General features: G+C 40.6%; 2 protein-coding genes across 3 annotated transcripts in view; one reads left to right on the forward strand and one right to left on the reverse strand.

The window, feature by feature from the left end:
• CSTF3 (cleavage stimulation factor subunit 3) overlaps positions 1 to 9,842 on the forward strand; it is a 52,383-nt gene extending 42,541 nt beyond the window's left edge. For both annotated transcript variants that reach the window (XM_033006992.2, XM_042784490.1), the window contains 9 exons: positions 724 to 798; positions 2,015 to 2,158; positions 2,252 to 2,354; positions 4,181 to 4,250; positions 5,570 to 5,765; positions 7,289 to 7,442; positions 7,842 to 7,936; positions 8,060 to 8,120; positions 9,149 to 9,842. In XM_033006992.2, the coding sequence (XP_032862883.1) occupies positions 724 to 798; positions 2,015 to 2,158; positions 2,252 to 2,354; positions 4,181 to 4,250; positions 5,570 to 5,765; positions 7,289 to 7,442; positions 7,842 to 7,936; positions 8,060 to 8,120; positions 9,149 to 9,351 (1,101 nt within the window). In that variant the 3' untranslated portion in view covers positions 9,352 to 9,842. The remainder of the gene's footprint in view (positions 1 to 723; positions 799 to 2,014; positions 2,159 to 2,251; positions 2,355 to 4,180; positions 4,251 to 5,569; positions 5,766 to 7,288; positions 7,443 to 7,841; positions 7,937 to 8,059; positions 8,121 to 9,148) is intronic.
• On the reverse strand, positions 9,843 to 27,595 carry TCP11L1 (t-complex 11 like 1). The gene is made up of 10 exons (XM_042784491.1): positions 27,484 to 27,595; positions 23,629 to 23,794; positions 20,717 to 20,849; positions 17,495 to 17,615; positions 16,713 to 16,933; positions 15,450 to 15,586; positions 14,827 to 15,020; positions 14,294 to 14,475; positions 13,454 to 13,626; positions 9,843 to 13,242 (listed from the first exon to the last, which is right to left on the reverse strand). The coding sequence occupies exons 2-10, from the start codon at positions 23,780 to 23,782 to the stop codon at positions 13,007 to 13,009; spliced, it is 1,551 nt and encodes a 516-aa protein (XP_042640425.1). The 5' UTR covers positions 23,783 to 23,794; positions 27,484 to 27,595; the 3' UTR covers positions 9,843 to 13,006.
• Between the last annotated feature and the right edge of the window lie 78 nt (positions 27,596 to 27,673).

Here is a 27,673-nt window from a genome sequence, read left to right on the forward strand (position 1 = left end):
ATCTTTACCCAGGCTACCGCCTTACTGCACAGCCTCCACAATGAGTAATGCCCCAACAGTGGTCAGTTTTGCACGTGAACCATCAGGAGTAAAGGCCATTTCCCACTGGTCAGAGGAAGACCACGGAGTCCCCTGCAGGATATGTTTTGTCCACTTTTCATAACATGGAAGAGTCTTTGCAGGAAGATCCTGAGGACAGTGGCAAAAAAAACCCTTTGCCCTTAAAAGAAAAAGCCTGCTTTGGCTTTCAGTGCGGCCTCTTGTATCCTAAGCGTACGGGATATTTAGGTTTTTAAGGTTGTACAATACAACTTGAAGAGCTGCAGCTGGCAGCGAACAGAATGAAGGGCCTAGGTTGGAGAGTGAAAAAGGTGGTTCTCCTAGCTGCCTGCACATTGCTTTTAGACAGAGGTAAAGGAAACAGTTGTCTTATCCCAAACACCTACAGGGGCAGTTCTGCTGCAGTATTACTGAATTAGAAAAAAACTTCAGAGACTCTTGAAAAGCATGTACATAAGCACTAGTGAGAAATTAATGTGGGAAGTAAAGAAATGACTGCACAAGATAGAAGATGCATCTGAGTAAAGGGACTGACATAGTGTTCAACTGGGGGGGGGGGAAAGGAAACGTTTTTAGCCTTTTCTTCAGATTGACTTTTTCATTCTCACAGGTAATTCGTAATAGTAATACTAAGCAGTCTGTATTTCCTTTCTACTTACTTAGAGTCGAATGAAGTATGAGAAAGTACACAGCATATATAACCGCCTCCTGGCTATTGAAGACATTGATCCCACTCTGGTAAGATGATCCATAGTATTGAGTTTTTCTGTGTTTGCAAGGACTGTCACCTGAGTACACGCAAAGAATGGGGAAGTACTTACAGGAGTTCATTGGGTCACAGGGATGATTGAGCAGGTGGAATACTGAGATGACAGAATTAGATTAAAATTTCAGCAAGGTTGATAATTGTAGCCTTTAATCCACTTAGATACACTAAGTCAAGTGCGTTTTTCTCCTCTGTCTCTTTTGGAGAATCTCTTGAAACAAGGAATGAAGATTCAAGCTATTAAAGATTTCATGACACAGCTTATAAGAACTGGTGTATGTTTTGTTGGTTCAACTAAAATTTCACTTTGCCTCCCTTTAACTGATTAAAAGCACGTTGCCTTTGCCCATTGCTCTCCCTACATAGAAATACACCATCCTGCGTATGCACAGTATATGCAAATAAATTTGTAGTGCACCATGTAAGTATCAGAGTATTGCTGTACATATGCTTAAGTTATGTGGTAAACAACATTGTCTGTAGTGCCAGCTGTGCTAGTGCTGAACAAATGGTGTGAGAAAGTAACCTGCCCTCAAAAAGTTATTTAGTTTATAAATAGACACAACGAAGCATGAGAAGGAAAAAGGAAGGTCTGAGGTCTAAAATGAACAGGTCCGTGTCAGAGGAAAGGTATGCATTTCCTGGTGTGTTCTATTCACTGAACACTGATCATAACGCTTCCCAAATACACCTTTTCTGAGAAACCACGTACCAGTTCCTCCAATTTGAGAAACCACGTACCAGTTCCTCCAATTTGAGAAATGCTGTTATTTGTGATCTAATTCAGCGTGGAGGAAAGTTAAATCCCAAAGAAATGCAAATCACAAATTGGCCACTGAATTAAATAGCAAATTCATGATTTCCTTTATTGGGTATAAATATTTGCAGACAGGATGATTTGTATCTTGGATTGTTTTATGTACAGGGGATTGCCATTTCAGGGGATCAGTCTTAGCTATATTCTGTTTGTTGTTTTTTTTTTTTTTTTTTTTTTTTAATTGTATTAAAAGCTTTGCCTTAGTATTTATAGCAAAACAACATAGAGACACAACACAGTCTTGTTCCTATTATGCCTTATTAGCTGTATTTTGTGAGTAAATATTATTTTAGATATAGCCAAAAACTTTATTACATCCTAGTATTTTTTTGTTAGCACTGGTACAATGTAAATATTAATATGCACCTCAGGTTTATATCCAATATATGAAATTTGCAAGGCGAGCAGAAGGCATAAAATCTGGAAGAATGATATTTAAGAAAGCAAGAGAGGATGCCCGGACCCGCCATCACGTCTATGTTACAGCAGCTTTAATGGAGTATTATTGTAGTAAGGTAATCATAAATGCTCAATTTGATATTAAAGTGTCAGGAGGGTATCTAGCTCACTGAAGCTAATAACATATGTTTTTTTCTTATTGTTTGCAGGACAAGTCTGTGGCCTTTAAGATTTTTGAGCTAGGGCTGAAAAAATATGGGGACATTCCAGAATATGTGCTGGCATATATTGATTACCTTTCTCACCTTAATGGTAAGCTTTTAGCTCTGAGAGGTCTAATGAAGCATTAATCTGCCTTCTCTGTGAGTTTGGGTTCAGGCCAAATTCTTTGTATTTTAGTTTTAATTCTTCTTGAAGAGCAATAAAAGCTCTTCGTGAAACTCAGCAATTAATTTGAAAACAAAACTTGCTGGTTTGTCCTTCCTGAAGTTCCAGAAGTACAGTGACATTACATCTTGATCCTACTGCGCAGAGGAGAGTGAACTTTCTGAATTGTAACTCACTGGCATTGCAGCGGTTTTACAGCGTCTGTGTGAACAGTGGGAAGTACACTGAGAAATCTAAATCCCAAGGAAAAAGATCTAGAGGAGGTTGAAATTAGCATGAGAAGAGTGAGGGATTAGTCGGTCCCTACTAGAATGAATTTAAACTCGTTCTCCCCAAAGAGATGAGATGAGCGAGGTATAAAAGCAGAACTGTGAGTGCTGGGCCTGCTCGGCAGCTGCCGGGGAGCCGGTTTGCAATGGCAAGAGCAGGGCCAGGGCAAGGGACGGCAGCTCCCGCCTCTGCCAGCACCCGGCCAGGGGCTGGGCACCCCGGGCAGGAGGTGGCCGTGGCAGGTCTGCAGGGGGAGTCCCTCACGTGGGGGTTCAGCTGTTAAAAGGAACCCGAGCTGCCGTGGGGAGCAGGGGCCAAGACCTTTGTGGGGAACTGTCCTGGTCCGTGTTTCATGGGAAGTTCGAGAAGAGGGAGAAGAGCGGTTCATCCCAGGCGCTCACTCTGCACAGTCCTGCCTGCCAGGCACTCGGTAGATTTTCAGATTTCTTCACTATTCAGTACTTTAGCTCACTATTTGTAGCGTAACAACACAGAGGTGTAAAACAATCTGCTTTTTATTACAAATTGCAGGCTCAATTTTGTGAGCCAGCCTCCATGCCGCTGGTGTGAGCGGTGGCTGCGCTGCTGGATCTTCTGAACCTCCCAGTCCATTCTGTAGGCACCAGGCACATGAATCTCTCCCATCAGATACACCTTTTTTTTTTTTTTTTTTGGGCTCTGAAAGTTTGAACAGATTTAGAAGACCTTTTATTTCCTCCTGTGAGTTGCAGAGAGATTTTTTGCAAGTCAAAGTATACTTAATTTTGCAAGAAATTATTTTAGGTCTACGTGAATATTTTCTATGCCTTTCCATAGATTGCCATCAGAAAAAAATTATCTTAAAACTTGCCAGTGTGTTGCTCTGTCTTAGCAACCCGGCAGACTTTACTGAAAAACAAGAAAATTGATCTCTGAACCCTAAGTGTAACATACAGTAAAATACACAGCGAGAGCCGGGGCAGAAACTAGCAGTTTTAAGAACAAGACCACCAACCACTCCATTCCCCCAGCTGGCAACGTACAAAGGCTGACTGCTCACTGGGAGCCAGGTCTAATGATTTTGGGAGGAATTCTGAGGAATATACAAGTATATTAATATTGCCCTAATTTAAAAGGGAAGTAATGAATTGAAAGGCCAAATTTGAAATTACATTGTGATAAATAAAGAAAATGGAAGAAAACAGGGATCCTGAAGAGATGCCAAGCAATAGCTGTGCTGTTATAGAAGAGCCTGTATCAGGGTTGGTTTGTTGCTGTTAATGGAAATAGACTTTCAAATAACAAATTCACAGTAGAATTTAACGTTGGTAAAGTTTTATGTTCAGATTTTTTTTCTACTTACTGAAATTCAAATCCAGGTATCAGAATGTCAGCCTTATATTTAATTCAATGTACGCATTTCTTTGAATGGGCATGATTTTAAATTGTCTTTAATATATTTTACTCAGTGTGATTTTTCTTTTTTCTTTCTATTTTTAAAGAGGACAATAATACAAGAGTTTTGTTTGAACGTGTTTTAACTTCAGGGAGCCTTCCACCTGAGAAATCTGGGTACGTCTGCAAAAGCAGTTTCACTACACTAAAAAAGATACATAACCCCTCTCAACTACAAACATCCCAAAGAAACTAGAAAAACGAACAGAGGGACAAAATTAGGTGCAGATGTTCCTTCCCCTCTTCACGCTGTCTCAGATAGCAACAACTGTGACAGATTTGTGAAAGTCCCTATCCTACTTGCAGTGAAATTCATTAATTCATTGACTTTAAAACCTCATTGACATGGGATTGGTGAGGGTGGAGCACACAATCCTCCTGTGCACTAGCACTAAAGATTCTGTGGTTCGAGCAGCTGGCGTGGCTAATGATACGTATCGCTCACCAGAGCTGCTTTAGGTGGGAGGGGAGAGGGAGCAGAGAACATCTTTCAGGAGCATTATGTTAGAGAAGGTGAGTCAGGAATTTATTGAGGAGAATGCTGGACAACTCCCAGCCAACTGGAAATAAAATAGGGAAAGAACCAGAAAAGGCTTGGAGTAACCACTCACCACCACATTTTCATTGCTACTTTTAAAATTTATTTCTCTGAAAAAATGCTTACCAAGCCCTTTGCAGTCCAAGTGTTCACCATTATTATTCTGGCAGACGTAGGCATCAGAACTAAGAAATCAAACACTGCACCGCTGTGCACATTCATTCTGCACTTTAATTCTGAGCTTTTGTGAGAAATATTTTTATGTCCATTTTAGAAGTGAGAAAAGCCAAGAATTTAAATGCTGAATCTTCTTCAAAGGTAAACTCGAAAGCTAAAATGAAAGTTGAATCAAGTCCAGAAGTATGGTCAGATGTTGCTTAAGTTACAGATGAGATTTTCCACTGAGAAATAAGCAGTAGTTGTATATATTGTGGGCTATGTGAAATTCTGAAGTGCTGCCTGTTGTGTTATAGGGTATTGTTCCCTCCTGCTGGAATATGCTAGTCTATGCAGATGAACTAAATCATATTCTATGTTAAAAAGTCCTTTACATATCAGGATCAGAGTGAAATTCTATGTAGCAGGATGAGTAACGTCTATTTGTGCATCCTACATTGATGATGAAAGCTTATCTCAAATGCTGAACTCATTTACACCAGTAACCCTTTCCTTTCCATAACAAAGTCCTTTACAATCCAGTAGACTGAAAGCTTTTACAGAAATACATAAGGCACTGGGAAGGTAATGCATGTTATAGTTGCAGCTAAAGTAAATAACAGAAACGGTCATGTGTTCCCAAATTACCTCATTTGAATCTCTCCTCGTGTGTTTTTTAATTGGGCTGCTATCAGTGATTCTTCCTCCTTCAGCGACTGTCTGTCTGTCTGTTATTTTATAGGGAAATCTGGGCTCGGTTTTTAGCTTTTGAAAGCAACATTGGTGATCTAGCTAGTATACTGAAAGTTGAAAAACGGAGGTTTACGGCATTCAAGGAAGAATATGAGGGTAAAGAAACAGCTCTGCTGGTAGACAGGTATAAGTTCATGGATTTGTACCCCTGCTCTGCCAGCGAACTGAAGGCCCTTGGTTATAAGGTAAGTGGGTAAGAACACTTAATTTTACTGTTTTTCTTTTCAGTCCCAGCAAACTTAAGCAATTCCTTGTTTAGGATTTGCCTTACATTTTTTTCCCTTGATAGAAGAGCTGGTAAAACAGGTCTGGTGTGCCGCTTCCTTGTCTTGGGCAGGCAAGTGCCAGGCATTGCGGGCCCGGGGCAGAAAGAACCAAGGACCATGGATAACAGACGCAACTTCGTGTAGTCATATTGAGCCCTCATCTTCCCGTGGAAGGGGGGATGTGTTAATGCCGTCACCACGCAGGCACAGGCCTCCACTTCAAACTTAAACCTGAGCTCCTTCAAAAACCAGAATTCTTTTGGAAGTTTGTTGAACGAGGTCATCTGTATGAAACATCCCTGGCTGCCCTTCCCCTCCAGCGGGCAAAACTCCACTCACTCCCCTGAGAACCGTACCAAAACAAACCTACTGCAGTCCCCATGATTGCTGCAAGTAGCTGAGGAGAATTGGCTGTCGAGATCAGTAGCTGCCTGCTTTTCTTCTGTTATTTATTATGGCTCAAGTGCTTTGGTGCCACTATTTGGAATTTAAAGTCAAGGCCAAACACCTGTTTCTGGTGATCTCCCATCTCGTTTCAGGCCACATGTATTTTACCTACTGTTCTAGTCGTGCGGAAGGCCATAAAACTTTGGAAAACCATTAGAGTAGAATAAAATGTTGATTTTTTTTTTTAAGCATGATGTAAAACAGGCTGCCAGAGAAGCAGAAACAGCTCTGCTGGAGGAACTGCCATTTCCCATTTGCGTGAACAGAAAGAGAGCCTTCACTTTATGTCTCAAAAATAGTGCCTCAGCTTCCATTTATTTCTTAGACAGAAAAGTAATTTTTGAGAAATACAGAAGTCATCGAAGTTAGCAGAATCGTTGGTCTTTACATAGTGGTAAAATAATCTGATAGGTGAAAAGAAGAGTCGCTTTGAGCCACTGAATACTTTTAACACAATTGGGATGAAGTTATTTTGAAGTTACAGGTGTGCTTACAGGAGAGTACATCTCGATAAATGCACGTGAGGTGGTGTGAACCGAAGATGATTCAGCCCTTGGGCCGATCTCTGTTGCTTGTGACATGCCAGAATATAATCTGATTTGAACTGATGCTTTGCAGGCCTGCTGACTGCCTTATGCTTTGTTTCCTTTCCAGCTAAAGCAATCGAGGGAATGAAATGAGGGAGAAATGATAGCTGTGAAGGCCTAGTGGTCTGCACCTGTTCACCTAAATATTCTTAACCTAAAAAAAGGAGCCACTCAAAAATAACAAATATGTAACAAAAATGAGTGTTTCCACTCCCAGCTGAGACACTGTGGGACTAAATGTTTGATGAAAACATGCAAGTTTTGCCCAGATGGTCTTCTAAGAGGACATCTGAAATTGTAATGATGACAAAGCGAAAATAAGCGACTGGTCTAGAGATGTTTTGTTCTGTAATTTAACCAAGCGGTGTGATCCTGCCAAGTTGGGTGCTCTTGAATTGGCTTTTGCAGGATGTCTCCCGTGCCAAGCTGGCTGCCATAATTCCAGACCCTGTGGTTGCACCTTCCATCGTGCCTGTTCTCAAAGATGAAGTAGACAGAAAACCCGAATATCCAAAACCAGACACTCAACAAATGATTCCATTTCAGCCAAGACACTTAGCACGTAAGTCAGATGCTCAGTCGGAAGTGGTTGTATTTCACCTGATGGCAAGTTACTAACCTCTGTGTTTAGCAAACCTAATCACAGAGACTGTCCTAGTCTTCGGTCAGCTAAACATGTACTTAAATTTTAGGCTGTTATTTAATTGAATTGCTAAAGGCATACACATTTTACTTAATAACAAGGTCACATGGAAATAAGTACAAGTAGTTTGGGCTCTGGTAAATGGTAATAAGCTGTTACATACACTGCTTATAGACTTCAGATCACTGACTAAACAATATGTAATTAGTAGAAGCAAAAGTGACAGGGTGGTAATTATTTGCCTCGAGTAATAATGCTGCAAAAGCAATTCAAGTCTAGCTGTCCTGCACTGGCTTCATACAGTTTCTCTTCCTGCAGCTCCAGGTTTACATCCCGTCCCAGGTGGTGTATTTCCTGTTCCACCAGCAGCTGTAGTTCTCATGAAGCTCCTGCCACCTCCTGTCTGTTTTCAGGTTTGTTTTAATGAATTCTGAAAACTTCAAAAAATTGTAGAAGAGATTCTGTTTTGACAGAACCACACTGTGTATCACTCTATTGAAAATAATCTAAATTTTTTTTTTTTTGTAACAAATCAGGGGCCCTTTGTTCAAGTGGATGAGCTCATGGAGATATTTAGAAGATGCAAACTGCCAGACAGTAAGTTGTTTGTTTGCTCTGGAGTCTGTGATTGTGCTGCCTGTGTCTCTGTTTTACATATGGATATTGCTGTCTAAAATCCAGACCTCATTTACAGATGTGTAATTGTTATGTAAGTGTACTGTTGGATCGGCTACATTGTAGGTTGGAGTCTACATAGAGATGTTTGTACATTTAACTGGGGGGAGATCAACAAGGCCAAAAAAAAGCTGAAAAATCACCAGCTGCTACTTCAACAACATTTTGGAGATAATGATTAAAAGAAATAAATTAGGATTTTCAGAATATCCTTTAAAAGCAGCGAGGCATTGTTTTCTAGCAGCACTGTAACTATAACATTAGATTACAGATTTACAGTATGCTAAGTTCATTGGTAGGCATAACTCGGAATGCACATTGTTGCAGTGCTTGAGAACAATTCAGGAGCAGTGTTTTCTGAGCTCCTACAACAAAGGTAGCGTTCTGAAATATCAAACCAGGGCAGATCCCTACTCAAGGCTTCATGTAAACTATGGCAGATGATAAACTAAGAGAGGGGGTGAAAAGTAGCATATTAAGGAGCAAATGATCAGAGAGAAAGCAAGCTGGGATTTAATTTCTTTTAGAGTGAAAATAAAACATCTGTTTAAATTATATATATAAATATATATATACTACATGTAAAATTTTGAAGCTCTCTCTGTTGATAAGTAGAAACTGACTTGCTCTGCCTACTTTCTGATGAATCACGAACTAGTTCTACTGTTTCCCCACGAGGCTTTCCAGTTTTATTAAGCTTGCAAATGACCTCAGTACTTGTGTAAAGGGAGGTCTCAAGCTGAAGCAACAGCATTTGCTTGATAATTAGTGTTTGCCGTGGCTCAGAGTTTTAGACAGTCAAGACTTAACATTTGTAGGAGAACAGGGTAGGAAGATGTCTCATTTTCCAGAAATCTCCACAATGTATCTATTGTGGTATCCCTTTTTGCATGCTTATTTCTAATCAGGGAATTTAGTTTCACAAATCAGTCTTTTTTCTCTGTCTAAAGCTGTTGATGAAGCTGTACGAATAATTACCGGAGGCCTACCTGAAATAGCTGTGGAAGGCAACGGACCTGTGGAAAATAATGCTATGCTCAATAAGGCTGTGAAGAGACCACATGAAGATTCTGACGACGATGAGGAGAAAGGATCTGTGGTTCCGCCTGTACACGACATTTACAGAGCACGACAGCAAAAGAGAATCCGGTGAAACAAGTTTGGAGTTCTACTGTGATAGACAAAGACTTGCATTGAGTCCGTCAGTCTCTTAAAAGTCAGGCATTTAAAAGGGACAGCTGCAAACAAAAAAATCTTGAAAATGGTTTTGTTACTGTGGTGCCTCTTCTCCCATATGGTTCTTGATCTGAAAACAGCCGGAACAACCTTAGAATGTGCTCTGAACAAAACTAGGTTGTCAAAACGAAAAGTGCAAAATGTCAAAACTGCATTTTGTTCTTCAAGGGTGTTCACATCTACCACTTGAAATCTTGTGGGTTTTCAACAGTTTTATTTTAAAAACTGGATGGCTTATACTTGTGAAGCGTTTTTAATTCACATTTTCTGGAAAACAGTCGTTCTCCGTTTGTTCATGTAGTGTCCTGCCTTATTGTTCGTTTTATTTATGGCAGAATGTATGGAATCTGTTTTGTAGTTGAAAATGGGAAAAAAACATTCCTTTAAAATAAAAGGATATCCATAACATCATGCCTCATTCTGCTTTTATTCAAACACAAGTTACTTCTTAAATATTACTCAGCCACTTCAAAAGCAACGTTAATAAGACCATCACAGGAAACTGATCAGAGCATACATACTAGAATTAGCTTTTTTTCCATTTTTCTAGAGGATACGGTATACTTCTGCTTTTTATTCCATGACTGTTTAAAGAAGACAGCATCATAAGACAAATTCAGTACATATTTCTAATGTGGATTGTCCAGGAGTACTAGGCTAACGCAATCTGTTCCTGGATAACTGCATTGGTCTTCCACTTAATGTACAAAGCTAAATGTTAATATACTAGCTACACAGCTTGACCTGTTATTTTTAAACAAGCTAACAAAAACACTACACGAACTTTCAAAGCCGTTTCTAAGGATACTTCAGGTTGTTTTAACTTGTAATTGGCTATTCAGAACTGCACTCTGCTAAGACTGTAAGAACCCCTGGGCACTACAGGCCAGTCAGGCACTCGCACAAGCTGGAAGACGTCCCCACCCCCAGCAGTGGAGGCGCCTGTAGGCCAGAGCTCCCGTCTACCAGCCTAAAAGGTGAGTCAGCAGATGCGTAACCATATCCATGGTCCCATGGAGGTAGGGTCTGGCCTTATCGGTCCTCATATGTCCTTCTTGCTTTGCCACTTAATTGCATCTCCCTATTCTTTTTAAAGGTGATGTAGAGAGACTATTTGTCAACCACTATCATTAAAAAAACAGCCCAGGAAAGAATCACTAAGATGATTTGCACTTGTGGGCATTTAGTACAGTCTCTTTAGAGCTGTACTGGTAGAAGGCCTACAGCAACCCCTCCAAATGGGAGACTGGAGCCAGAGGTAGGTACTGCCCTTTTGCCTACATGAGGCCTTGCTGGGAGGGGAGATGGGACTGACTGAGTGGGCAATACCTTACATTTACATGACGTTACATGCGAGCGCTAGCGCAGCGCAATCCCTGCTTCGATGGCAGCGGAAGCAGGAGTTGGCCATCATGGACATCTGGACGCTGAAGTCCAGAACTGGGAGCAGCCATCTCCTAGATTAAGCAAGCACAATTGTATCTCTCGATAATGCAGTCCCATTCATTCTGGCATCAGTCATGTACATACTTTTCAAAGCCTTTTCCAAGTATGTTGTTCCACCATGATGATGTTCCTCCCCATATCCTTGAGATCATCTCCTACAGCATCTAAATTTTTGCAGTATGCATAATTCACAGGGGTCTTTAAAGGCAGCTTCTAGGCAGTACTAAAATATAAAATAACAGCAGCAATTTATAACTTCTGCAACTGTCATTTAACAAAAATGAAAACAGTTTTTTCTTGCTTATTTTTTTTATATCTATCTATCTCTAGCAATAATGTTTCTGATAGCTCTTTTGTTACACAGACTACTGCATTAATTTTTTGGAGCTGCAGAGCTATAGGCTGTATTTTGAGGTGGATCCTGCACTAATACCAAAGTACAGTAAGCACATGCAGCAATCTTGAAGACCTCTGTAGTATCCTTTGCCAATTCAAACAATTAAACAGATCGCACCAAAAACCCACCTGGAACTTTATTATAAGATTTGTTTTATAGTTGCATAGATTACTATGAAATAAAAGGTCTTATCCCGCCTTCCTCCAAACTCATTTAGTGCAGCTATATCCACACTGACATTTAAAGGAAAACTGGAAAGGGAAGCATCAACACCAATTCATAATCAAGGACTTCCTTCTAGATGTTCTATTATTTTGGTTGACTAGTTGATTAATAAAATGAACCTGGATGTTAGCAATAAAAAGGCCCGTCGTTTATTTTCCATAACTTGTTGGGGTTTTTTTAAAAAGACAATACATTCCATTTTGGATAGTCTAGTACTTGGGACACTTGCTGTTTATAACTATGAAATTCGCTTTCATAAAATCAAATTTTGATTACTGTAATCAAGCATTGATCTCAGCTAGAGGAAAATTTCAAATATACTTGCCTCCTAGCTGAGTCTGAAATTGCAATAAGGCTGTAAGATCATTGAGCTCTTCTGTGAACACTCACTATACAACATGTAGCTAAATTCAAGACCTACAAATATTATAAGTTTCACGAACACCTCCACAAAGTGAAAAAAATCTTCTACTGAAAATATTCCCTGTGTATTCAAACTAACATTAAATCATTCACTTCTCACAGTACATTAAAATCACTTAGACTTCCAATAGTGCTCTGCACTTCCTGGATATCTTTGAAGACAGGATCGAATATGCAACCCTCTCCAGTTGTAGTTTTAAAAAACACGTAAAATTTTCAGCCTGAAGTTTCACATACTTTAAATCCACCTTCTGAAAATGACAAAGATTTACTTTAAAATTAGTATTTCACATAAAAAGGAGTAAACTACTAGCAAAAAAAAAAGGTAAGAAATGCCACTTTTATCAAAACATTTTATCTCTGCCCTTCTGAAGTCTTTACAAGAGATAAATACAGCTGCAATCTATAAGATTGCCACCTTTGTAAGTACTGTACATAGCAGAGGACAGTTACCCAATAACCAGAAAATTCGCTACAAAAATATATTATGTGTTTGTAACATCTGCAGGTAAACAGCAAAAAAATGCTATTACAAATGCAGTAAAATGCAGAAAATCCTAGTAGCCTACCATACTAACCATAATGTTACAATAAAGTGCTGTTTGGTTTTGTTTTTTGCCTGTTAACAGTTCCTCTTAACTAGAATTTTAGCTTTCTTCTTAAGTCTTCAAAGTAAGATTTTTTTTTTAAAGCCAAATCACCCCTTCTGGGAAGGACCATTGCTAAATCTGCTCTGAAGTAATTAAACTAAATTCACAGTAAATTAGAGTAAAATGCCCTCAAATGAGCCAATTAAAAACAAAGTTTGGTTCTTAAACTTGTCCTACCTAGCATCAGATCAAAAATCGAAAACTACCAAGACACACCCCGCCTCCCCGGTTGCATACTTACATTAAAAATGCATCTCTCTGTCACTGTTTCCTTCAGAACCCCTTTTGCATCTCATGTGTTTTCCTCATCAGTAATCACTAGCGAATTAAAAGGAACCAGTATTTACATGGAAAGCTGTTTTCCTAGACATACATTGGTGCAACTTTTTAAAATAGCTGACAATACCGTATTGGTAGCATACAAACTGGTTTTATGATTCCTCTAACTTCCCTTCAAGTTGGGATTCTTCCTTAGTCAGTATTTTCCCAAGGACAGCATCGTAGTAAGGGCTGAAGACCATTTTGTTGTAGTTGACAAGACGAACATACTTGACAGCAATCTCCTCCAGCTCTCTTTGAATAGGGCCTAATCCTCCAGGAACAGCAGGTAATGATTTCTGGTGACTAGATGCAAGGTAATTCTCCAAAAACTTTTGAATTCGAGAATCTGGAAAAATTGGATCGAGGGTTTTGTTTTCAAACAAGACAGTCAATTAGAAATAGCGTAATCTCATGTAAAATACAGAAAGCCTGAACATAGAAAACAAGTATTTGAAACAGATGAAATGAGAAACCATGCATGACGTGCCACCAACAGTTTTACAAAGACAACCAGATGAGTGCTCACTTGAGAACAGAGCATTTTTGCCAAAGCATACCTATTAGCTTGCAGATGGTGTTATCCGGATTGGCCACTGCTCGGATTTGCCCTTTAAGTACAGTCTCTCTCTCAGCTGAGAACGGTGTAAAGCCGTGCTGGGCAAGGCAGCCATTAACCTCAGCACACACCTTTTCACCGATAGTAGCCAAAGATTCCTTCAGGTTGAAGGACCTAGAGAATGTGGAGTAGGGCACCACTTAGCTGTTTTAGTTATTCACTTTTTTCCCACCTTTTAAAAATAAACAGTCCAATTACAGTTGCCTTATTTATCAAATGTAATGGAAGCAGCATAATCCAGATAAAGCCAGAACTATAAATAATAATACATTTTATATATATGAAAAACAAAGTTGAGATGTAAAACAAGGAGGTAGGATAGCATTAAAGATTTCCAGCCTGAACAATCCATACAAATAAGAGCTGACTTTTCTGCATGCAGAGACAGCTCTAGTGCAAAAAAGTTATCAACCCATAATGTGCACAGCAGTCATTCTAAATCTGCAAGCAGCGTACTGTACCACAGTTAAATTCTCAAGGGAGCCTGGCCCAAACTGTGAGCATGGTTAGCTGCTTGCACTCTCACGTGCCAACCAGGCATCATGAAAACCATACTCTGAAAAACGGAGCATGTAAATATCAGAAAATTACAGAGCAAGAAAAGACAGCTCTGTCTGAGTAAGCTGAATAAAAATTGTCAGCCTGGACTCACAAAAAGCCCTCATCAGTTCCTCTACGTATTCTGGGGTCCACAGCCAGAGAGAGGCTTAAACTGATTATTTACTAGGGTGAAAACAGAACTACACCTGCCTCTGTGTGACTAGGACTATTCAGTACTCACGGAAGATGCATTCCTGACAGCAGCACCTTGACAATGGTTTTGATTTTTTCAGCAAATCCAGGCACATCGACGAGTGCTGAGCCTGCTGCACTGAACGTGACCAGAAGGACTGTCCCAGTCACGAGGAGTTGCTCCAGCTCCAGCTGTATTTCCTGAAAGCGCATCTGGTCCATTAGCACTGTCTGCAAGGAATGAGGAAGCCAACAAAATAAAGTCAGTATGCTGGGCTATGAAGTGACATTGTGATGCCTCCCTATTCACAGCAGTGAAGATGAGAGAAAGACACAGAAAAAAGCGACACGTGCTCAGCAGGCGAGTATCAGGAACAAAATAAAAATAATAAACTCCTCTTTTCCAACTAAGTAAGTTTCAATACTGAAAAAGTAGTACTTAAGAGCTACAAGAGCTCTCAAGAGATAAATGTTTTAGTATTGTACTTGTTGCAAGACTACAAATCCAAACAGCTTCTGTTATATCCCAGAAATAGAAAAGTAGAACAAGCAGAGAAAATTCTTTTTCTGTTAAACACCTACTTCTGGAAAAGGCCTGTTTACATGATCCCACTTTAGGAGCTTCAGATAGGCCTGATTTTGGACAGCAGTGGAGCACAGAGTGGAAGCTCCACCAGAGGCACCATCACCACTGTGGGGAGGCAACATTTTACATCTCAGCTTAGCAAGATCATCTGCTGCTTCTTGCAACCACCTTGTGACAAGGTCTAAAGAATCTGGAAGAGCAGGGAAAAAAGAAATCTTGTTAAGAGAATTTCTTTTCAGAGTTAGTTTTTTCCACTAGTAATTTCCAAATAATCCCATTAGTTACTATTAGTAATGCCCATGATATCAGTTATTGACATGCATTTCATTTATTGCATCAAGCACAACATCTGAAACAAAATTAAAACCACACAGCTACAGGAAACTGGAGGTAATTATGTCCTACACTGTATTGAAATGGAACTAAACTCCAGTATACTAAGTGCAGAACTGTTGTTCCAGCAGATTTTTTCAAACCACAGTTTTGGGGCACAAGCTGTCATTTACCATATGAATTCTAGAACTTATAAAAAAATCTGATTTCTTTTCATGATCTACAGGCAAAGACACGCAGTTTACTGGGAGGTCAGAAGGGAAGAAAGAAAGGAACAAAGTCATACTTGGCTGTTTCTCAAGAAACTCCTGAAACTTCTTTCTTTCATATTCAGCAGACTGCTGCATTAATTTTGGCCTAATACTACTGACAGCGAAGTTTGCCATATCCATTTTCATTAGGTCTAATACAGAGAAAATTGCTCTAAACAAACAAACAGAAAAAGTTATTCAAGGCTGCAGATGTTTAAGAGGTACTGTTTACAAGATTTATTACAGATTGTCTAAGGAAAGAGCAAAAACATGCATGGGAAACATTAACAGGGTGCTTAACAATTTAAGAGCATGAGACAGGGAGAAAGCTTGAGCGAGCATGTATATGCATGCATGTGCCTCTTCCAAGTAGGAAATAAATCTTGCTCTCCTGTAAAAAAGCCTCTATTAACTCTACTAGCTCTGTAGATGATATTTCCCAGGATGTGCAATATCATATGTTGAATACATAAAAAGTCATCTGGGTTTCCAAGCTTGCATACTATCTCTGTTGGCAGCCTATAGAGCCCATGGGAAGTGAATAATCAGATCCAAGGAGAAAAAAAGGAAAGAAAGAAAAAAAAAAAAAAAAAAAAACAAACCAAAAAACCAAACCACAAACAAACAAAAAACCCCACCAAAGAAAACCACCTTAATTTCAAAGCACCTAATTCTTGTAGGCAATATTTCTGCCAAGTCAATCCTGAACTCTTGGGAGCTTGTCAAATTAGAAAACAACAAGGTTGATGAACTTTATTCTATTGAGAACTTGAGCTGTTCAACTGAGAACATGGTGACAAAGCAGAAGCCTCTACAGTCCCAGATGTGGCACATATGCTCCCTTTAGAACTGAAAGGATATTATACAGGGAGTGGGATGGGGGTAAAGAGAGGTCAAACTGGGGGGAAAGGATGAACTGGTTGGAGAATAATAATACCTTTTTCCTATGCTCCTGGCTTGCCTTTTTTCCCCCCTTCTGCTGTTAATATTATATTAAATTCTGATACAAACTGACCATTCACCCGCTATCTTAAGGCTTATATGCATTTGGCATTTAAGAAAATATCCTTCAGTGACATACAGAAGCGAGACAAATATTCCAATTCACCAGAACAAAGACAGTCCTTGTTAATGACTTCTGGAGTATCTCTCCCTTTCATACCCACAACTACATCCCTTTCCCTATCACTCTTTTCCCCCTGCAAAGATTTGCAGGTTGCCCTGCTGAAACACACACATCCCCCATCTAAAACTGTTTAAGGGACTCTCAAGATGACTAATAAATTCCACTTCAGTACCTGAACAGAGGAACTATTTCATTAATATCTTTCAGTTTCTTAATTTCTTCATCTCGAGCTGGAGCACAGAGAGTCCCCATCATCCCAATAACAAATTCGACCAGCTTAGAAATGTCAAGGGCCCCATTCTCTGCCTCCTGTTTTATTAAATCCAGATCAAGAACTTCTGTAATCTGGCTTCTCAGTCTAGTATGACCAGGCAACAAGAAAGACAGAAGATTCTGAAATGGAAAGTTTGTAACAGTGCATTAGTTCTATATATCAAAGACTACAAACATCAAAACAGATATTGAACCACTTTTTATTTAAACTAATCGCCCTTTACAAGTGGAATCTCTTTTTTTTTTTTTTTTTTTTTTAACCAACCATTCACCAACTCCAAATGTTTCACTTCTTTCTGTATGATACTGAAGTTACTAAAGTAGTGAACACTCTGTAGAACAGATCATACTTAAGACTACTGTGCTTGGTTTTGTCAGCTCAGTGTTGGGACACCTCATTGATTCCGTAACTAATACCACTGTCATAACATGGAGGAAGCTTGAAATTATAACACTAGTATTACTTACCTTTTAATCATCTTACATGGTTTTGCATTTGTTTTTCCATTCAAATTTCTCCTCTGGGGCTACACAAGTTAAGTATGTTCACAGACAATGATACAGTAATGAAAAGGATCAAGAGTCTCCTCTATGAAAATCCAAACTTCAACCACTTTTGCTCATTCATATCAATGTAGCTACTCAAATTCAATAATCTACCTTGATATCACATCATCTTACCTCTTTAATTTCTCCCAGTAGTTTAATTGCATGGTCGTATGTTGGTGGATCTTCCTTTAGCTGAGCTTCCAGACAATCCCAGAAAGCTTTATGTACAATATCTCTTACTTTTTTTTCTAAGCTGTGGGCAAATATGACCAGTTAAAAAGAATAATACTTGTCTCTGCACCACCTTACAAAGATAACCTGCAGCTCCTGAAGAACAGCATGTGATAACATTAATGTAATAATGAATATATGGTGATTAACAGAGATTTGTCATTTTAAATTACTCAGAAAAGCAAGAAAAACTGGACATAGGATTTGGAACGGCTTATATCCTAATAGAGGGTTACACACAAGCAAAGGTGGCTTCAAATTAAAATCCCTGAAATTATCTATCATATGCTACCTCTAAACTAAACTGGAAGAACAACAAGAACAAAAAAGAAAACACAGAAGTTACAGTTTGTCTTCAAAAGAGCAGTATTCATGTTCCCATCAAACACCTCGCTAAGTAAATACAATTCTACAAAGTAAAATTCATTAAGTAAACCTAACAGAAATGAAGTAACCACCTGACACATAAGCTTCTGTGTTTCAACACATAAATAATGCAACTACTCTGGGATAAAAGCCCAGTTCAGTTTGTGTAAAAAAAAATAAATGAATTCCACTGCTTCAGTACCAATTCCTAATTCAAACTACCAAAAGTTACTCCTCTTCAGCAGGCAGCCTCCTGTTCACAGCACGTTTAACTTCAAGACCAAAGAAGTACAGTGCTCACACGTACCCGTGTGCGCACAAAGAACACCCACAACGACCACGGGGTTCCCAAGGCTCCACCACCGAGTGCAGCCGCGGCTCAGGCAGCGCCCAGAGGCACTTACGGCCTGTGGCCCTCCAAGAGCCACCAGGATGTGCTCTGCTGCCAGGGCGTTCAACCCCAACCGCCCTCACACCTGCCCCTGCCTCCTCCTCCAGCCGCTTGTCCACACGTATGTTCAAGCTTAAGACACACAAAACCCCCCACATTTAATCCAAGGAAGATTCCAGGGTCCCTCTTCAAGCAAAATCGGAATGACTCTTCTTTCTTTTCTAAGTGGTAATTAGCTGTACACAAAACCCTCAACAAAAGCCAACTACAGGGATCTTGCACTAAAGCAGGCCTGGCCTGTCAGAAAGCCCAGGCACTCCTGAGCAAGGTAATCTCTGCAATACCTGTTTCTGTGATCAGGTGAAGAGATGCAAATCAGCCACTCTGGTGAGCTACAGCCACTGCTCAGCATCAGTGAGCAAAACCATCCAGCTTTCCAAAGTACTAATCGGTCACAGTTCTTTCCCTTTTTTTCCTTTTTTTTTTTTTTTTTTTTTTTAAAGGCAGTGGAGAAAGAAGGGTGGAAAAAAGAAAACATGCTAAAATCCTTCTTCCCTGAAAAATGCTGAGATCAATTTTATGGCACTGAGGCATATCAGAAAAGTTATCCACTCTCATAGCACATTTTCACGTGAGAAATCCATGTGAAGGAACACAGCAGAAGCAGACACGGAACAGAAGAGCACTCTCTTAACTACAGGGCTTTAGATGAAGCATTTATTCTCAGCCATCAACTGCTGAGCAGAAAACACCTGATGGAAGTTCCCCCAGAAGATGCTGCGACAGGGAAGATAACATAGAATGAGAAGAATGAGCTTTGCCTGTCTTGGCCATAATTTCCAAATGCTTGCTTTAGAGATAGCATTTGTGTAGGCTGGAGACAGGCCCCAGTTCATGGGACACAAATTGCATGCGACCTGCAAGTAAGGCAACAAAGGAGGACTGGACCACGCTGCCTGAGTCCAACAGGCAAGGCAGACACTGCAAGATGGTGCTGAAAAGACAGATTAGATCACTGCTTGAGCTCTAAAGTATATGAGTTTTGATGGACAGCAGAGATGTCTATTGTCATGTGCTAACTCAGTTCAATGTTGTTTGTCCTCAGCATTTAAGGGGGCCATGATTCCATTTCCTACCAAGTCAGAGGCCGAGACAAGTGAACAAATTATATCTAAGACCCTCATCCATGCCATTCAACCCTTACTCAAAGACAATTCCTGCTGGAACCACAAGGTTCAGTGTATTTAATAGCACGAACACATTTTCATTGGTTACGATTGTTCAGCAGTCCACAGCCATTAATAAAACACCACTGGTATAATACGCTGGTGTCAGAGCTGGAAAGCCAGGAATAGTCCAGGTGAGAAGGGAAGATGAGCCTGTTCCCATTACTGCCCTTTTCAGTCAAGGACAATTCTAGTTCCAGGCAACATCCTCTCATTACTAACGCTAACAGGAACCACCGTCATCTTGTTTTGGTGGAGATGGACATCAGACCTTCTGTCTCAGTGTGAACACTTCCTATAGTGGACAACCAATGACAGTCTTCTGAGAGCCATCCGTACATCACATATTCTCCTGCAGCACCCGTGAAGGCAATGTGCTCTGGGGTCCCCCTCAAACATAGACACCTACAGACAACACGCTGGTTCCAATGTGGACCAAGTTTCTTCCATCAAATATGCACTCACTTTCACAAATTAACACAGGAAACATTGTCAGACACATCTCTGTGTGTGCAAGAAAAAGGAAGAGCACACAAAGCATCTGGTGATAGGACTGGGTCAGCTACACTGGTCAATATGCAATCACAGACATCAAAGCCTCTTCTGTTCTCCCTCTCAGCAGGTGATAGAATTACTGTAGGACAGACAGAGAAGTAAAGGTGTCAACCTTAAAGGAACAAGTATTAAGCTAATAAACCACAGGAATGGCTTCCCCTCAAAAACCCAGAGAAACAGACATTAGGCTCAGAAAAAGCTAAGAGAGTTTAATCTTAGTCCCTCAGGCAGTGAAAACTTATGAGATGCTCAGAGCACTACCTGCATCTGCAGCTAGACTTGGGTATTGAGAAGACCACGGTCTCAGGATCCTGGTACAAGGGAACACTGACGGAAACCACACCACACTGGGATTCGTACCACACACTCCCAAACAATTACTCCAAGAGGTTCAACTCTGATGCACACGCACTTCTGAGGAAGCAGAACTGCACACTTACGTTCTTCTTATTATGCTCTTTCTTATCTTGTGTCAGGCACTGCCAGACAATACACCAGTTGGAGCCTTTACCTGATCCAGTAGAGCTGTTCTGCAGTTCTACAAATGCAAATTTAATTTATGGATCTGTTTGGCAACAATCTTACCTGTGTTCTGGTAATTCAGCTGGTTTTATCTGGAAGTCTCCATTAACAACAATTTCGTGTGCTAATGCCATGTTGGTTACTCCCTTAGCTGTTTCCATGAGCTCTTCTAACGACACAGGCCGAGGAGGACTAGCTGCAACGTAAATTAAACTGTCAGACAGCTATCTATAAAAGTCTGTGGAAAAAAGTCCGCTAATACTATTGGACCCTTTCCACCTTCTTGACAGTACAGAGGGCCAAAAGACGTATCATCTAAAGGTTCTTTTCCTTCCCTTCCCTTCCTTTGCCAGCTGCTGGATGACACAGGTTTGGAGTATTACAGAAAACAAAGAATTGAACCCCAGCTCATATTCTGGGCTCAGTAAGTCAGTTGCTTCCAAGTTCCACCAAGCTCTTGTAAAAAAATAAAACCAAAAAAATCCCCACACTCAAACCCCTACTTCTTTAGGACGGCTCAGTATCACCTTAGTATCTTTCTCCATACTACAGGAAGAAATAATTTAAAATATTAGCATTCTCACCACATTATTTCCCCAATTATTTGTGCAGATGTTGTCATTTCAATTTTATATTTTTCAAGGAAGTGACTTCATCTCTAAGGCAAACAAACCACTATTAACATAAAGCAATAATGTAATAGTAGCTAATTATTATCACTACTTCCAGTATAACTGGCTCTTCTCCAAACTTTTTCCCCAGAAGCCATCACCCAAATGACAAAGGACATCAAGACTTAGTCCCAGCACCAATGCCTAAGATCTCTTCCTCTGGCAGGCATTTGGGACCGAGAAAGATGGACAAGCAGCTTCAAATTGGGCCCTGGGGCATACAAGCGAGTAGGAGGAAGCACCAAACCTGAAAAAACAAGCTAGTTTTCATTAGGCAGGAGACAAAGGTAGTGACTGCAGAAATCTAGAAGGCAGAAGAGGGATAAGGACAGTTTCAGAAAACTTAATTTGCTTCCTGTATGCACTGGGAACTATGGCTCCTAATTGTTTTGGACTACATAACATCCTCCTGGGACACTACTGGCATTGCTGTAGCACAGGAAGTATCACAGCTCTAAAAATAAGTCAACATAAAGGCAGAGAAGGTGCCAGAAGGGTGTAGGCCATGCTGCTTAGGGGAGTAATCCCACCCCCACCAAAGCCAACTGAAACCTGTTGCCACTGATTCTTTGTGGTAAGGATTACTCCTACCTGTGCTAGCATCAGTGCAAGCAGTGTGTGCGGGTGCCCTGAAATGCTTTTCCAAAAGTTAGGAGAAGCACCATAGCTCCTCCCTGGTCCAGGTACTTGAGAAAAAAGAGAAGGGTAGATCATTGGTGTCCTCAGGTGAGGCAGAGAAGAATGTCAAGGCTCATCTCAGCTCCTCCAGAAAACATCTAATGCAGTGGAAAGCAGGGAAAGAGCCACAACAGAATTGCCCTAATGGATCGATTCCTCTCTGTAGTTAATTCACTTCAACTACAGTCTGGGCATAGGAGCAACATACTAATTCCCAAAATGAAAGAAACCAACCAGGGATCTTCATAGGCTGGGTTCAGTGAGATATGTTTCCAGCAAACTATCATGACTGCTTCATTTGATAATTCAGTTTGATTGGATTTAAGCTTGTAACATAGAAAGGGACCTTTAAAAGTAGCTGTCCATCACTTGTCTGCCATTCAGAACTGTTCCAAGTATATACAGTATGGTTCCAATAATAATATCTTGCTTTTATCACACAGCCTTCCTAAACCCTTATTTCCTTCTGCTTGAATCTTAATCTTGCATAGCAACTCTGGGAACACTGCAGGGATTGATATTCTGAGAAGAACTAGCAAGACAACAAAGTTCACAGCTGAATGAGAGTGCTCTTGTCGGACTGCCAAATGACTTCACTCTAGCAGTGGATGCACTAAAAGCTAAGACTCTTTCATTTACCAGAGAATGCTCTTAAATCATGTTACTTCATTCTCATATTATATCAGCTTCCTTAGAAAAGGGGAGGGCTGGAGACCAATGACTTCTTTGTGGTACAATGCAGTGCAAGACTGTGCTATGCATTTTACTTTCACGTCTTCATAGCCTCTCTCCAGACATACACCATGTTTCCTACCAGGAAACCAGCAAGACATAAGAACATAAACTCCCTCAGAACATCTCCTCTGTGTAACATGACACTAAACACAACACTAAACCTCAAGTAATAATGAACACTATTAAAAAAATAGAAAGAATGCAACAAATAAAACATTATGTTCTGTAACACTCTGTAAAGAAATTTGGAACTTGTTATCTGAGCAATTCTGCCTCTGAATTGAATCACTGGGACCAGAAAACTTCCCCTTTGTTTTATCTATAGATTTGACAGAAATAATTGGTAGCCATATTGAATCCAGATCCTCATGTTAAATGTGGAATGACAAAGAAAAACAAGCCACAGGAATAAACTTAAAATATGCAGTCCTACTTGACACTAAAAGTAATATTAGAATTAAACATACAACTTTCCATCTGTATTGGGAGGGGGATGACAGGACATCACTTTGTTGTTAACAGCCTTCCTTGCCCTTCAGTAGAAACAGAGGCTGCAACAATCTGGAAGGTTCAGCTGATAATGCAAGCAGCAGCAACAGTTTAGCTAGAATATACTGGAATAGTGCTTATCCTTTCCATGAGTACAGACATGCAAAGGTATTTAAGATGTATGTGGCTCAGAGCAACATGTTTATTATGTACAATTGAGTACTAAAACAAAATGGAGAGAAAGGTGCTACAAACAGTTTCAAATCAAATGATCGGGAGCCACACAATATTTAATTGCAAAACAGTCAAACTTGCACAGAATGCTATAAAATGCTAGGATTGTCTCCACCACAAAATTATAGAAAGTACTTTCTTTTCTTTTTATAAAGCAGTTTAGCTTACACTTTGGTGTATCATCTCTGTGTAACCCTGGAGCACTCTGTCGTATCCTTTTTCTGATAGACTGATCTGGGTTGTCCAAGCTCTCCTCTTGACCATCCTCCAAACCACTCAACTTTTCTTCACTTGAATGTGGCTTGTCAGGATTCTGAGACATTTTCAATTGGTTCTTTTCAGAAGAAAAAAAAAAATAAAAAGGGAATGAATAAGCATTTTCTGACATGGCTGAGTGGGTAAACATCACCAGGAGTTCTCTTGATTAAGAAAAAGTAAGAATTAAAGAAGACTTATAAGGAATTATATGATGTCATTCCCATAATGGTAGGGAACCTGGACTCAATCAATGACTCACTGCCCATCTTACATAACATGGGATGCTTACAGCACAGCTACCATTTACTTAATCTGCATTCCTAGTAAATTCTCAAAAATCTGAAACTGTTCCCTCACCATAATGCATATAGATGAGAAAGAAAAATATATTTTTCTTTTCGCAGCATTGCTTATAGGAAAGCAGTGAAAACCACCTTCAGAATAGTATTACAAACATGTTTTACAAAAAGATTATGTCAAATGAGACATTTGCCCACTACATAATGATAAATCTTCCTGAACATAATGTACTCCTGAATTATGATCTGCTCCAAATGCTCAGAACTTAAGTTTTCACTCTGGGCCATCCCAAAGTATTAAGAAGCAGGAAAATTAATAGAGATAAATATAAAATTCTACTCCCATATTTTCATTTCATGCAAGAGTCATGACTTATGAGTAAAATATCAGGATTATTTAAAAAAAACCCCACACATTAAGACAGTAAAGAACATAGTTATAGCATTTAAAATATTAGTTTATTAAACATTCAGTATTAAATAATATTTATATTACCTCACAGATACCTACAATGTACCCAAAGTTACACTGAAAAAATTCCCATTAGAAAAGCATGTCTCACCATTCATTATCTTCACGTATTTCATATTCAAATTTCCCTCCAAAGAACATCATTTGCACATCTTACCATTGAAAACTCTCAATCATACAGGAAGCTACTCTATTTCATAAAATATACCGATTTTACAAAAATCTACTAGAGAGGATATGATGTCTCTTACTCAATAACCTGCATGCTCTGTGAAGTGGGAAGTCCAGAAGAGTCTGCCTTTCAAAAAAAAAAAAAAAAAAGAAAACTCCTGGAAAAACAACAACTTCTTCTTTCACATAGGATGTCACCATCCTCACTTTCAAAATTTGAAACAAACAAGCTCTCAGAGCTACAGCCTCCAGCAGCACCTCACAGCTATGAGGGAAAAGTACTTCCAGTGTCAAAGACTACACTGAAGAGGATGCAGCATAAGCAAGCAACAGTGTAGAAATATAAAACATAGTAGTGAGATTTTTTTATTTTCATACAACAGCTGTAATAACTAACCCTGCTCCATCAGTGCCTAAATTGATTGCACCAATGTGATTCTACAGGACAGCTGGAAAGCTCAGTGCATATAAGAAATTGTTTTGTTCTACAACAATGACTCAGGATCATCATCTTGCTAGATGCATGAGATACACAAAAACATGCAACACCTGTCCACAGCACTGTGTGATTTCTATTTTAAAAAAGAAAACAAAGCAAAATAAGCATGGGATAAATCACATAAAAAAAAAAAAAACAAGGTATCAGTACAGGTATTGTTATATTAGCCATATATTAGCCTCCACCTCTAGCTGGAACAGCATCACTGATGTCCCTGCTCCAAATGCTTGATCATCTCCCTCTCACACACACAGACAATCCCAGCTGGGACAATGAAGTGGTAGTCTGTGCAGAGCTAAAGTCATATTGCCACCCTTTTAACTAAGGCACAGGAGCCTCCAACTAGGTGTAACGCAAGGAATCCAAAGCAGCATGCAGGTGGGAAACCAGTGACATGCTCCAGAAGACGTGGATCTCTGGTCTGGTGGACAAAAAGGACTGTTACTGCAAACACTCTAGCAACAAGAGGAGGAGTAGTTCTGTTAATAAAGGAGCAGTTAATGGAGAAGATCATAGCAACAGTTGCAACTGAAAAGATAGGACTGGTTAAACAGAGGAGGAAAACCTGCTGTTGAATTTGGATAGAATAAAAGCATTATCTTTAAAGCTTCCACATTCATTCAACCAGACTAGACAGTTGTTCTTCCTATCCATTCTCTTTCACAAAGCATCCTCCTGAAGACAAAATCTGAAGCACAAAGATGACTCAACTAAGACCCGCTCAGTTCTTTAATGCACATGACACTTAATTGTGCCTTGCAACCTCTGACCACACTTCCTCCTCACTACCCTTAGAAAAGTAGAAAAATACACCTTACTTACAGAGGGGAAATTGAGGTGTGAGTTAAGTTGCTTGAGGACTCACAGAAGGTAAATGACAGGGCCAAGATGACAATCAGTCTCATTATTACCCTCAGCTTTGCCCACCAGGCCACCATTCCTACCATGCAGACTACATCCTCAAGTATCACCTTCCATAAAATGGCAGATCAAGTGCTACAGTCTCAAATCCAACAATTTAATTTAATTTAATTACCATTTCTTTTAAAACAGTCCTATTTCAGCTGTAGAAAGTGGATACAAGAACCCCTGGACCATTCTACCAAATGACTGTTCAGCAGATGAGGTAAACAGGCACACTTGTTGGTTTAGTACACAATAGTCTATTCTTTTCTACTGGATTACTACTATTATTTGCCAGAACACATCTAGAACATATCCTCTTTCCACTTGGTAGATAAGCTTGACAATACCTCTTCCAAAAGCCCAATCATCATCTTTCCTTTCACAGAAACAAATCCGCCTCTTAATAGAGCAAAGTCTACTTCTTGGCACTTTCCTTCAATTTATTTTTTAATAGAAACAGAAGTGCAAGGGAAAACCCAACAAATTTAAACAAAATATTTCCCACAGGTTCTTTTCATCAAAGGTCCTCAAATCATCTAATGCACACTAGCATTAAATAAACTTCACTGTGCTTCTGCGGAGTACATGCTAGGCCGAAGCAGTTCCTCTTAACTTCAAGCATGGCCCCACTGCTCTGTATAACATAAGATTCAACAATTTCCATTACCTCCAGGCCAAACACACAAGCCCTGAAGGCCACGTTTCTTCAAGCTTCATTCCAACACTGATCTCTCCCCCATACCCTCTGTTCACCTGCCACATCACAGCCTACCTTCCCTCATAATCCACTGACAGGCAAGCTCCACCTCAGCTCTCTGTGGTGAAGCTACAGCCTGTCCTCTGTCCCTCTTCCAAATTAAAAGGGACGCCTGTGAACCTCTATCATTTTCCCTATCTTCAGCCTGTTCTGTGCAAGGCCCTGAAAGTCCTGGTCCATCAGCAGGGTCTACCAAAAGACAGCACACAAGATACCGTTACAAAAACACCGTACCACACAGCAGCAATGTTACCATACCTCCCCACAAACGGGGATCAATTTTCCTGCAACACTTTCACAGGGATTGTGAAGTTTCACGGCGCTCTCCCTGCACTGCCCAGCCGGGGTGCTAGCAGCAGCTCCCCGTGCAGATGCCACAGAGGCTCATAACTGGGCCACACGGAGCCCCTGTAGCGCAGCCGTGGGGGGTTTTCCAGACGCCAAACGGGCGAGGGACGGAGAGAAGAGGCGATGTAACAGCCTCCTTCGGCCAGCACTGGCTGCCAGCCACCTTCTCCAGCAAGCAGGCCCCGCCGGCCCCAGAGCCCCCTCACCCTGCCGGGCCCGGGGCCCTCCCCGCCGCCCCAGGCCCCGCGGCAGCCCCTCACCTCCCCGCCCTCCGCCCCGGGGTCCCGCCGCCTAACCCCGGGCCGGGACTTACCGCCGCCCGGAGAAGGAGCCGCGGCCACCGGCCCTCCCGGAGCGGCCAGCGGTGCGAGCCGGGCCCGACGCGCAGCCCAGCACAGGGGCGGGCCGCAGCGGCTCCCACCGCCTCTCCGGGGCGGGGCGAGGGCCCTGCCGCCCGCCGGGCACAGAGTCGCTTGTTATTTTCCCCCCAGAGTGGGCCGAGG

The sequence above is a fragment of the Tyto alba genome, unplaced genomic scaffold, assembly GCF_018691265.1.
Source record: "Tyto alba isolate M040663 unplaced genomic scaffold, T.alba_DEE_v4.0 Super-Scaffold_8, whole genome shotgun sequence".
Taxonomy (NCBI): Eukaryota; Metazoa; Chordata; class Aves; order Strigiformes; family Tytonidae; genus Tyto; species Tyto alba.